The 13,086-nt window shown below is 41.0% G+C and overlaps 1 protein-coding gene across 4 annotated transcripts in view; it reads right to left on the reverse strand.

The window, feature by feature from the left end:
- The window catches only part of rpn2.L (ribophorin II L homeolog), a 23,951-nt gene continuing 10,865 nt past the window's right edge, over positions 1–13,086 (reverse strand). For 2 of the 4 annotated variants that reach the window (XM_018241226.2, XM_018241225.2), the window contains exons 6-18: positions 10,436–10,570; positions 9,794–9,970; positions 8,586–8,704; positions 7,101–7,206; positions 6,373–6,464; positions 6,177–6,291; positions 5,048–5,242; positions 4,447–4,533; positions 4,033–4,128; positions 3,596–3,671; positions 3,368–3,497; positions 2,892–2,962; positions 1–425 (exon numbers count right to left, since the gene is read on the reverse strand). In XM_018241226.2, the coding sequence (XP_018096715.1) occupies positions 2,911–2,962; positions 3,368–3,497; positions 3,596–3,671; positions 4,033–4,128; positions 4,447–4,533; positions 5,048–5,242; positions 6,177–6,291; positions 6,373–6,464; positions 7,101–7,206; positions 8,586–8,704; positions 9,794–9,970; positions 10,436–10,570 (1,380 nt within the window). In that variant the 3' untranslated portion in view covers positions 1–425; positions 2,892–2,910. The remainder of the gene's footprint in view (positions 426–2,891; positions 2,963–3,367; positions 3,498–3,595; positions 3,672–4,032; positions 4,129–4,446; positions 4,534–5,047; positions 5,243–6,176; positions 6,292–6,372; positions 6,465–7,100; positions 7,207–8,585; positions 8,705–9,793; positions 9,971–10,435; positions 10,571–13,086) is intronic. The other 2 variants (XM_018241228.2, XM_018241227.2) reach the window with 1 other exon arrangement.

Genomic DNA, 13,086 nt, shown 5'->3' on the forward strand with positions numbered 1-13,086 from the left:
TCCCTCTCACCTTCAATTTTATTTTCACAGGAACAGAACAGATTTTCTTTTTCATTCCCTGAAACCTTTCTTTTCATGGCCACATACAAACATGGTGACTCTTAACCCCATTTTAGTATGAAAATTCATGAGTCTGTACTTGTGACTGCCCTCTTGCATATGAGGTTCATGGCTTCCCTAAGCACAGTATGATGGATGAATGTGATTCGGCTGACTTCAGGTCCTTAAAAATTTCAATGGGAACAGGAAAGGGAACCACTGCAGTTCATTTATGGGACAAATCAGTGCACGACAAAAATATGTGGAGGAAACAAAATAAAATTGTTGTAAAAAATAGAAAAAAAACCCCACGCAGACCGACGTTTGAAACTGTACAAATGCATGAGTGCTGTCATTTTCTGATCTTGTCAACTTACTTCTCTGTCCTAGAGGAAGAAAGAAAAGTGGGAGTATATGGTCAAGTCCTGTATTGTAAACGAGTAATTAAACATCGTGGTAATGGATGGTAATGGGAATTAAGGATCATATTAGTGAAAAACTAAAATACACAACTGCCACATGACGCACTGAAAAGCTCACACAACACAAGGTTTTCAGTTGACTTACTCTCCTATAATTTAAAGGACACTTGTATAATCTTCCTGTTGAATTGTGCCACTTGCGCTCCTCTTCAGAAAAGGCAACATGGCAACGATCCATCATGCGGTGCTCGATTTCTCCTCCCTGGCTATTTCCTATAGGGAAAGCAGGGAGGAGAAATCGAGTGCCGCACGATGGATCGCCTTTTTTGAAGAGGAGCACAAGCGGAGTTTCGTTAAGTTATTAAACGTTTAATTTGTCCTTGTGGTTTTTTTTTTCATTCTATACTAACGATTGATGTTACTGGTCTTTTAAGCTGGGTTCTCAATGAAATGTACTGGAGGCTGCAATAGGTAACAAGTGAACAACAGAGGCTGACCCTGCAAGCCAAATCAGTACTACTATCAGAAAAACTGGAATCAATGTTGAAATAATAATTCCTTCAATAACATTTCCATCAGACAATATGTAAAGTGAAGATTAAAAATAAAAGCTGAAGTACAGAATCCCTCTAACTAAGCTTAAAACTTATTTGCAGTCTCCTAACCATAGAGCATACTCTGCATACACCTGACAACCCTAAATTAGTTTTACAACTTTACCAAACCATTCTAGCCACAGGAGCCAAACCCTTTAAGACATCAAAAGCCCGTTGGCTAATGGATATTGCCCAACTGACCCAAGAGGACTGGGAGGAAGCCACCGACAATAGCTATAACTACTTCATCTCAACAAGGGATAGGTTGGTCCAATACAAGATAATTGATCAATTGTATACGTATAACCCCAAGCAAGTTGCATAACATGGGAAGGCAACCTGACCCCTCTTGTCCCTGGTGCAATTCCTCCCCAGCAACTTTCTACCACATGATGTGGTCCTGCCCCCCAATAACAAGGTATTGGACTAAAATTCTCAGGGTAAAAACTGAGCACTTTGACTTCCCAAATGTCTCTCCCCTTATAAGCCTTCTGGGAGTAAATAGATAATATTGTAATGTCCAAATATGCTAGAAATCGATATCACTCACTGCTATTCTACACAAGGAAAAAAATAGGCATGCACTGGATGGGGCCCTGACCTCCATCACTGAAGACATGGAAACAATTAGTTCACAACGCTATCCCCCTAATTAAACTGACATATGAAGCCAGAGGGACGCAGTCCAAATAAGAAAAAATATGGCGGATCTAAACTAAAATTTCACTCTCACTTTCTATATTGCTCATTACTGTATTGGAATATTGTTTATATGTTACTGATGTATCATTCAATGTTGCTTTCATTTATTACACACCCTGAACTGTATTGGACTTGGCTGTATGTATGTTATTAAAATGAATAAAAAAAAAAAAGTTACCTTTAGTTTCAGGAATGCATATTTTTATCACCTCTTTTGCAAAGTTTAAAGGAAAACTATACCCCCCAAACAATGTAGGTCTCTAAAAAGATATTGCATAAAACAGACACTTGAGAAAGGGCAATTACAGCCCGAAACATGTTGTGTATAGCAGCTTAAATAAATATTAATCACAAGCAGTTAATCTGCGTCAGAGTGCTCTCCTCTCTCCTACTGAAAGTTCAATTGTTTGGGATGTTCGGTACATCTATTCGGGAGGATTGATGCATTCATTCATCAGGTGCTAATTGGCAGAGCGCGGATTCCCTACTTCCACTAACAAAACAGCTCATATGTAAATCCCTGCTTCATGTAAATAAACTATTTTCATAGTGATATACTTTTCTAGTCGTATCTGCCATTGGGTAATCATAAATAGAAAATTGCCATGTTGAAAAATAAGGGCCGCCCCCTGGGATCGTATGATTCACTGTGCACACCAACACACTAACAAACCATACATGTTAGGTCACATGAGTCAATTAACAGACAACAGAGAGTTCTGTTGCTTAAGTATTCATGTTGGGTGTATAGTTTTCCTTTAAATTGCTTTCTGGATGTTAGGTCAGTGACCTGGACAGAAAGAAAGTACTTTGTGGAAATGAATGTAATTTTCCCCATCTGCAGTCTGTTAAAGCACTGCCTGACTGTTCAGTTGACCCCTAGCAACCAGAAAACCATTCATATTTTTCAGATTTAGGGGCTGTTTTTCTGAGCTTATAGGTTTCCAGCTTCAGCATTATAGTGAATGATTATAAGGTTACATATCCCTGAAGTATGTAACATTCCTTCTGTTAAGGTGAGATCAGAATTAGAAGTGCGAAGACAGTGGTAAATAAGGGTGAGCAAGCAGCATGCAGGGTTGAATGCAGGGTGAATGAGTGGCAAAGGGCACATTTGGAAAAGCAGCCTTACTTCACCAGAAGCCCAGAGTCTACCGGAGCGTCCTATACTTTGCCAGCCTACTGCTTTGCTCAGCTGCAGTCCTGAGGGAAGAGTGGGAGAGAAAGAAGAGAAAAATAGGGAGGACAGTGAGAAGGTTCAAGGAGAAAGGGAAATGGCAAAATGCAGGAGAAAACTGTTGAGAGAAAAAAGGATCAGAGTTGCAGCACTGCACAATTACAGTAACTGCAAAGAAATCAGATCTACAATGAGCAAGAGACTGAGAAAGACCTTGCATTTTGGGGAGCACTCTACAGAAGCACTCTCCACATAAAACAGGACACAGCACACCCATGCTAGAATGGTTTGCCTAGATATGTAAAGGCCAGGCGCAAAATATCTAGATGATCTTTATACTGGCCCCTGTTGCGGACTCCCTAAAATGGTTTGAGTGAATCTAAAGGAATATACAGCTGATCACGGCCTATGAAATCCTGATGTTTTAATACCTTTTTACTGCTTTGTTAGCAAGCATGCGGTTTCCTGCCAGGAATGTGATGGTCCCAATCATAGCCAAGTACTTCAATGTCTGGAACATGTTCAGCTGTGTCCAGTACACGTACATCAAACCCAACATGGCTATTGAACAAAGACAGGGAATAAAGAGTGATGAGCACGGATATCCATCTAGGCAACCATTTAGAAGGGCATGAAGGGTAAAAGGAAAAAGCACATACCTGCATGTCCCAGGTGGAAGATGATAGTACTGGGCGAGAAGCTGATATTGGAAATATTCGCTCCAATCTTTATCCACTGAAGAGGAGAGAACAAACAAATTCACACAGCTGTCAAAGCAGTCCCTTCAAATGACATATTATATAGTGGTCCCTTTGCAATGTGAAACAACTGTACGGTCTCACTGATCATGAAAATACGGTCAGACAATACTTCTACACTGGTTGTGTAAATACAATCAGTTTACTCTTCCCTTGGTTATAACAAAGCCTACACAGTACTGACCCCTTGGTCATACATTTACAGCCATGCTGTACAGATTGCTTGGCCGTGTAATAATCATGCTGCACTATTTGTTGTGTAGATGGTTACAAAGCAAGGATTTCTGGCAGTGCTTTGTTGGACGTAAGGTTATAGCAGTAAACTGTTAAACACTCACCAGGATAAAAAGCAGCAGTAGAGGTGCAAGGACCAGAGCAGTAAAGGTGTTTGATACCACAGTTGGTGGTCTCTTCTCAGGCTCACGGAACAAGTGCTGAGGGAAAAACAAGCATTTAAACATCCATATAAAACAATAGGGGCATTATATAATTTCCTAGTTTTTTTTTTTATTAAATGTTTATTTATGCGTCAGACATATATACACAACAGGTTTCTTTAATATGATAACACAGCTTCAACAAACTATACAATAGTATTTGGTCTTCAGATGTCATCACCACAGCTTGTAGCGAATTTGACAAATTTGGAGCACGATTTCTGATGTGCTGCATAGAGTATAATGTATTTTCAAGCTTTATAGAAGTTTTTAACTTAAAAAAAAAAAAAAAAAAAGAAGAGAAAAACCAGTCACCTGAATGTCTGGTTTTGGGGTGAACAAGTTCTTAGACTGAACAGGAACTGGAGAATCCTCTTCCGGAAACTTAATTAGTACATCAGCCTATATAAAGAGACAAAACAGGTTGTTATTTGATAGGAATGCCAATTTCACAAGCCAGCTCCTTCACAAATCTCAAGATGGCCAAACATGGGCCAATAAAAGCTGTGAACCCTGCTACTCCAGACAGTGTTGACAGTGTATTGGCCCACGTATAGTGCTTTCCCCACCGATCTATCAGGCAGGTTAGAATTTCTCATTTTTATGTTAAAGTCCTCCTTTACTGAACTTAGTCCCTATCATAAGAGTTGTTGGCCTGGGGCCCAAACGATTTGGCCCAGTATGTTGGTGGCCAGATTGAACAAAGAACTGCTCCTTTTTTTACCTCAGCTACTAACGGGTCCGGCAGTGTTTGCCCAGCTTTAAACTTACTGCCAATCAAACGAGCAGCCCAAAATTTATAGCAATTTTCCAGTGTTTCTCTCATCTGTCTTTACACTACTAGATCTCACCAATAAACGGCTGACATGGAACTTGCCTTCACACGATTATCTCAAGGCTTTTACAGTACACTTACTACATTCCAGAGGATGGGGTTCTCTAGAGTTGCATCTCCCACAATCAGGTAGAGTGTATATGTCCCTGAAGCAGAGTCAAATTCGGACTTCCTTTCCGATGGATCCAACTCAAACCTATAGGTGTTCTTATTGTCTGGCTCTGCTACAAAAACAACCTCTTGACCTGTCTTATGGTTATGTAGCCGAACAAAGGTCTAGCAAACAGATAATGAAATGTAAAACGTTAGTAAGCAATCACATCGGGAATACAGCAATCACTGTACTATGATCTGCATAATCTACTGTATATAATGTATGAGATGTTGTATAGATGGCTCATCAGATTTGGCAGAGGTATTCAAAAATTAGGCTGGCCATTACAGTTTGAGTAACACTGGTTCAAGACAGGAACATAGTGGTCGACATGGTGGACTTCATGGTGACAGATGCGAGCTGCATCTGGCCTGCAACCCCTTCCTTGTGCAGCCCCCACATGAAAGTCTGCCTGCTGTGACTGCTTACCTTGTGTAAGCTTTAAAATGTATCAGTACAGAGATTAACTGGCCCCTCAATTCTGCCTGCACTATGCTCCATGTGTGCCATGCTCTGCCTGCCCTATGCACCCTCTGTGTGCCATATTCTGCCTGCCCTAAGTTCCCTGTGTGTGCCATACTCTGCCTGCCCTATGCTCCCTGTGTGTGCCATACTCTGCCTGCCCTATGCTCCCTGTGTGTGCCATACTCTGCCTGCCCTATGCTCCCTGTGTGTGCCATACTCTGCCTGCCCTATGCTCCCTGTTACTTGTTAGGGGTCCCCAAGATGTTTAATCATGTGCTGGGGGAGCCCTGTTATCCACAATGGAAAAGGAGGAATATGAATTTAAGGGCATGTCTTAATATGACATAATAAGTTTTTTCTCATGTGAGTGATAGCCCTGCAGTGAGCACCAGTCATTTGTTTTTTTTTTGGTGTGGTACCACCATTAATGTGGACTTTGCATTAATCGTTCTTGTGGTAACATGGGTGTGGTTTTAAGTGGTCAACACTGGCTTCCATTATCGGCCTTCCAACAAATATGCCATGAAAAATTCAGGCCCTTGGTATCACAGAAGTTGGACAGCACTGATGCAAAGAATTAGGAAACAGTACCTGGTGAGGTGTGAGGCTGGCTCCTGTGTTTACATCTGTCAGCTGGAAAGACAGTGCAAAGTTCTGGTGACTGTCTGCAGTAAATGGTCCTTTGGCCTTTGAAGGGAAATTTACTCTAAAGAAAAAGAGGACAAAAGGACTCAGCAGCCTGTTACAACACAGACTGAAATCTACTACTCTCTGATAAAACCCTTACCTGGTCGTTTTAGGAGACATACTTTGGTCTTTGTCAACAATAGAGAGGTCGACATTTCCAATTCCCACCTCAGTAGACACCTTCACCTTAAGCTAAAAGAGGAAATATAAATAGTTTAGGACTCAGCAGCATCTCCCACCCACACAAATACTCTCTCGACACTGTCTTACATCAAAACCCATGGCTGCTGGTTTTTGTAAACACTGAAGTGTCTGACACGGACCACTCCTGCATGCTTCCCTCTAGTGGTCTCAGGGGTAAAACCCTGACCTGCAATTCATACTTCATTTAAATAAAAGAGGAATTATTGCCAATGAAGACTTACAGAGCAAGAAAACAACGAAGTTTTGTGAATGCTTTGAGGAGTTAATTTTTTGTCAGAACTTTGAGCCTTTTGTTTGCGAATACATTCAAAAAGTCAGTATTATTCCTAAAATAACATTAAAAATACTTCATATAAGCTCCTTTTATTAAAGCCCACGCCATGACATTTAAAGGTAGCTTCACATCATGTTATTCAACAGTTTCCAGTGGTAACAACTTTCTTCTTCGGTTTTGAAATGTGCTAATGCCAAAGATACTGACTGGATAATTGTTGAAATTACATCCGAGCACATCTGTGGTGCCTGGAGAGCTCCATATCACTTCTACATTGACACGTATATCTACATTCATGTATAAACAACTGAGAACAAAATGATGTGCTAAAGCAGTAATACTAAGCTCACCTCCACCTGGCTACCCAAGTAACGAACGTCTCCTTCCACGCTGATAGTGAAATCATAGTAGCCACTAGCTGGCTTGGAATCCATGAAGTTCAGCTCAAAGGAATCCCTAAAGCAAGAAAAAACTAATTATATTAAAACTTACATTTTATAGGCAGCTGATATCACACTTTCTTCACACAATCTCCCCAAACTGCTTTGGGCGATTTCGGAAATCGAAGGGCCTTGCATTGCGCTGGTGTTTTCACATTCAAGCAGGTGGAAGGCAGTTCGGGGAGATTGTCGCCCCGCAGAAGAGGTGATTAGTCGCCAGGCGACTAGATCTCCCCGTCTGCCCTTAGCCTAACACCTAGGCTGTAGCACACTATGTTAAAATGTATTTCCTATGTTAATGGAGATCTTATTACAGGAGTGAACACAGTTGTTTTTTGAAAGTCACTTAATAGAATGTACAAAACACACTGGGGTTGGTTTACCCGTAGAGGTGCAGATACCCATAGCAATTAATTATCAATTACTTGATTAATTTGCTACAAGTTGGAAAAAAATATCATTGGTTGCTATCGGTGCAATTTAGCACCAATGTAAGAAGATCAGCCCCAACTATGTTTTTAAATCAACATTTCAGTGTAAAAATAAAATCAGGGTAAATAGATGGGTTGTGCAAAATAGAAAATGTCTAATATAGTTAGTTAGCTAAAATGTATAAAGGCTGGAGTGACTGGATGTCTCACAGAACAGAACTTCCAGCTTTTCAGCTCTCTAACTCTGAGTTAGTCAGCGACTTGGAAGGGGGGCCACATGGGACATAACTGTTCAGTGAGTTTGCCATTGATAATCAGCATGCAGCTCAAGTCACTGACTTGAGCTGCCTGGTAACCAATCAGTGGAAACCAAAAGAGCAGCAAAGCAGGAAATAGTGTTCTGTTATGTTACTCATCCAGTCACTCCAGCCTTTATACATTATATTTCTGGCTAACTAACTATATTAGAGACAGTTTTTATTTTGCACAGCCTATCTACTTACCCAGTTTTTATTTTTATACTGAACAATTCCTTTAAAGGTTAAAATCCGGCGACTACCCTACTTTGCAAGAAAATACCCAAACACTGAATGCTTCTGAGACACAAAGGAATTTTTGGAAACCACTACTTTAATGAGATCTAAGGATGCCACAAGGTTGTTTCTACATTGGTGTATAAAATAAGATGGAAAAACAGCTGGTTCTCTCCCATCTTTCCAGTCATGCGTTGGCTGGTGTGCACACAGAGTGGATTTCGGCATATTTTCATGTGCGTGGAAACACGAAGGCAGAAGAAAAGCCTTGTGTGGCATTAATATAAGCAATATCTGCAGCAGTGAAAAAAAATCAGCTGCCCCTACATAAAGTCTGTCAGTTTCAAACACAAGTGACCGAGTTTGTGCAGTACACCGAAAGCCACTTTTGAAGGAGCAAAGTTGATAGATAGCCACTGAAAGGTTCTCACCCGGATGCAGTGAATGCAACCTGTTGCAGAACAGTTGCTTTTGTGCTGATGGACTTGGCTTGATTCACTTTCACCTTGGCTTCTGTCAATGGCTGAGACAACACATTTGTGACAAGCAACTGCAGAGAAAACAGTAGTATATCATGGATCTGTATTATAGAAAAATTCTCAAACTTTACTTTTAGTAGCATGTAGATTAAGGTCCCTGGCCCTTTTCAAATCTGTAACTAGGATTTTTTTTACACCTTATAAACATTCAGGCACTGCCCTATTAATGTTGACAGTTTAACCCTAGCAACCATACAACAGTCTAAGGGACAGATTTATCAGAATGTGAGTTTAGAGCTTAAAGGAAAACTATACCCCGCAAACAATGTAGGTCTCTATAAAAAGATATTGCAAAAAAACAGTTAATATATAAAACCCTGTTTCATGTAAATAAACCATTTTCATAATAATATACGTTTTTAGTAGTATGTGCCATTGGGTATCATAAATAGAAAATTGCCATTTTAAAAAAAAATAAGAGTCACCCCCTGTCACCCCCTGGGATTGTAGGATTCACGGTGCACACAAACAAACCATACATGTTAGGTCACATGAGCCAATTAACAGACAGAGTTGTGTCTTTTGCTTCCACACTTCTTCCTGTAACAGTTAGAGTTGTAGTATTTCTGGTCAGGTGTTCTGAGGCAGCACACAGACCATTATGAAATGGTGGTTCAAGGCAAGTCTTTAATGTGCCACTTAATCTATATGAAATTATCTGTTGCTTAAGTATTAATTAAATAACAACTCACCAACCTTCTATTCATTCCGATGGGATTTTTAGAATTGTATTTATCAATGGGTGAAAGTTAGAAATCACCATTTGATAAATTTATATCTACAAATACCATAGTAATGAAAAGAATGTGGGCGAGTTTTCATTTTGATAAATGTGCACAGATGCATAGCAAATAAGTTAAAGCTCAAAATGCGGAAATGAGACTGAAAATTGCGTGTATAATACCTCTTCACACTAAATATTCCACTTTAATTTTGTACATTTTGTCCTAAAAAAGGCTTGGCATCCGATTATAATTAGCGGTGTTGTCATTTTTTTGTTTTTTTGCCTCCTGATTTTTTTGCTGGGGAGAACACAAATTATATAAAACGTAATTTGACAGGGCTGGCACAATAAAATAGAAAGTATCAAGAACACGCACCTTGAGCAGTGGCTGTTTATGGGACACAGTAGCAGGGCCATCAGGTACCACAATGAGAGGAATATGGTAACGATTATGGGATACAGCAGATGCAGCCAATGCCACACTGAAAGCTTCTGAGATGGAATCAAAATTCTTCCTGCTGAAAATGGCATTCATCAACTGGACAATCTGTTCCTGAGGAGAAGAAAGAACACAGAGTGAAGATCCCGTTACTGACCAAAACATCTCTAACTAATATTTGTTAATCAATACACAGAATTTGCATCTACAGCAATTGTATAATACAATCAAGCAAATAGCAGAGGTGTACAATCTATGACTTTTAGTGATTAAAGTGTCACACAACTAGGAAAAGAAAGGGGAGCCTAAGCCAAAGAGATTTCTGTTGCCATAAAGCCTGAAATGTCCCCAAAGCAATTACATTTGTATACTTTGATGACTTTTCAATGCTGCACAATGCTTTACATTATCTACAGTGATATTTCAGCCTTCCTCTGATATGGAGACAGCCTAATTGATTTTGAAAATCCAAAGTTCCAGTCAGTTTAAGTAGTCTTTTATACATGAGCTATTAGAACTAAATAGAATAATGTTTCGAGTGAATATGCAACACATGAGAGCAAGTCTGACTATTCATACCTCCTTCAATGCTGGCTCCATGCCTACATGGTCGGATAGTCTGTAAGTTGCTGCCATAAACAGAGCAGTGGCTTCCAGGCCTTCTTCAAACTGCAAGTACTGACCCCCTAGGTCATCAAGACGAGCAACAAGATCCTGAAAGGTACAAATACAAAACATTTCAAACATCCACCACGCCACAGCCTTTACGTAAAGCTGGCCATACATACGGAGATCCGCTCGTTTGGCAAGGTCGTCAGATGAGCAGATCTCTCCCCAATATGCCCACCTTGAGGTCGGAGATATCAGGCTGATCCGATTGTGGGCCCTAGGGCCCAATGATTGGACCACAACGAAAATAGAGCAAGTCGGATCGAGGACCACATCAATGAACCGATGCAGTCCTTGATTCAACAGGATTTTTTAACCCTACCCAATTGACTTCTGTCTGATTTTCAGCCAGATATCAATTGGGGAAGACCATTGGAGGGTCCATACACTGCCGACTTAATCTGTCCGCAGGTTATATCAGGCTGTGTGGTTTTTTTTCAGTTCAGAAAGAGGTGGAGAGCCAGTAAACATGCACAAAAGGGTTAAAAGAGGAACCAAATGGTTCAGCTCCTATGAGGAAGGCTTTAGGATCAACTAGGGACTGCATTGCACTGGTAAAGGTTTCCCCTTGTTCAACACTAGTTCAATAATAGGAGTTTAGATGAATATACTTTTTGCCTGTTTGCCTGTTAATCACAACAAGGAGGTTTTTTTGTTACGTCTTGAGCTAAACAGGGGAACTGAAGTTGCTCCATGTTTAGTTCTTGAAAGGTTGATGATTAGATTACCAGGTAATCCCTCTGCAAAATGGACTGCTGCTTATACACCTCCTTTCCAATCCACATAGCCCAGACACCCCTCCTAGGGTAAGGGCACACGAGCAAATTCGGGGAGATTAGTCGCCCCGGCGACTCACGGGACTTCGTTTTCCGAAGTCACCCGAAGTTTCCTCGTGAGTCGATTTTTTTCATTATAGCCTCTCCGGAAGGTAGGGGAAGGCAGTTCGGGGAGATTGTCACCCCGAAGAAGAGGAGATTTGTTGCCGGGGCGACTAATCTCTCCAAATCTGCCTATGTGCCCATACCCTTAGGCTATGGACACACATGCGGATTCACGCCGTGGCTTCGGTGCGTCTTTAAAAAAAGCAGACCACTGCGTAAGTACGCTAGCGGTTTCAAGTTTAGGCAATGGCACATTACGCTAGCGTATTTATGCAGCGGTCGGCTTTTTAAAAACCTTGTGAAAATCCGCACGTCTGTCCATAGCTTTAATGGATATCTTATAGCTCTCTGTGTCAGTGCAGCAAGATACTACATCAGTTAGAGGTTGTAAAACTCCAATAGGATGGAGCTTCACTGACCCCTCAACCCAGCGTAATAAGAGAGGCAGCTGAATGCAGAGCCCCCTGCAATAGACCGGAGTTTAGGAAACAGGAAGTGGGTAAAAGAGAAACAAGAAAAACCGCACAAGATAAGATGCTTTAGGTTGTGACAACACATCTGTAATGTTTTTACATTACGAAGAAAAAGGTAACATGTATGTGTATAATGTACCAACTGCCCGAGACCTCTGGAACTCAGAAGTGCATAGGTACATTTTATTCAAAAATCTGCTCAGGTTGCTAACTGAAGGTGAAGTGCAATTGAAGAAAAAGTCGGCAAGCACTCCATGTCATTCATAAGTTAAAAGCGTTTCGTTTACACAATACGTAGACATACCTATGACTATGTATTGTGGATATGAAACGAGTCAGGACGTTCTGATGGTTTTAACTTGTTGAAATAAAGTTCATTGCTTTTATCTTACGATGCCGACTTTTTCTTCAAATCGCGCTTCACCTTCAGATATGGGTTCGGGGCTAAGCACCCGGGCCACTCATTCCATTTGGTGAGTGCTTTTCCCACTTTATTACTAACATGTGGTTTGTGTGCCTGTAAGCCCAGAAGCAGGGCCGGACTGGGAGTAAAAAGCAGCCCTGGCAAAAAATCGAAGCAGCCCACATATAAATGTGCAACTTTTGCGGCCAGTTGCCCCCCCCATCAAGTTAAAAAATAAAAATTGGTGGTCGGCCCCCCCATAAAACAAAAAAAATATGGTGCTCAGGGGAAAAAAGATCATTGGTGACAGCAGCTTCTTCTTCGGCTCCCATATGGCAGCTCTGACTCCTGTTTGGTGACAATTGCTGTGCAGTGGCAGATTATCATCTGGCCTGAGTCGTGTTTGGGGACCAAATTTCCTAGGGGGCCTTGTTCCAATTGCAAATTTTCATTCTGGACAAGGCACCGCAGCTTCAAAGTAGAGATGAGGTTGGGCAACGGGCCAATCAGGAGAGCTTTTGTCGTAGGTTGTGCTATCATCATTGGATGATAGCATACCCTAGGGCACCCTGGTACTGTATCTGGCACTGTGGCATACAATAGTGTAGAAGAGGCAACCACAGTGTCTTTTCTAAGGCCTACTACTAGTCCCCAAATTAAGGGTCTCACTGCAAATGACCAATGTGCCCTTCCCTAAAATTAACCCTTATAGAGACAACAATAAATATATGCGCAGTTATTAAAAGTGCCATTCAGGGCTGTAGCACTCAGAACTGAGGTTGAACAGACACATTTCTATAAAGC

Source organism: Xenopus laevis, chromosome 9_10L (genome assembly GCF_017654675.1).
Source record: "Xenopus laevis strain J_2021 chromosome 9_10L, Xenopus_laevis_v10.1, whole genome shotgun sequence".
Lineage (NCBI taxonomy): Eukaryota > Metazoa > Chordata > Amphibia > Anura > Pipidae > Xenopus > Xenopus laevis.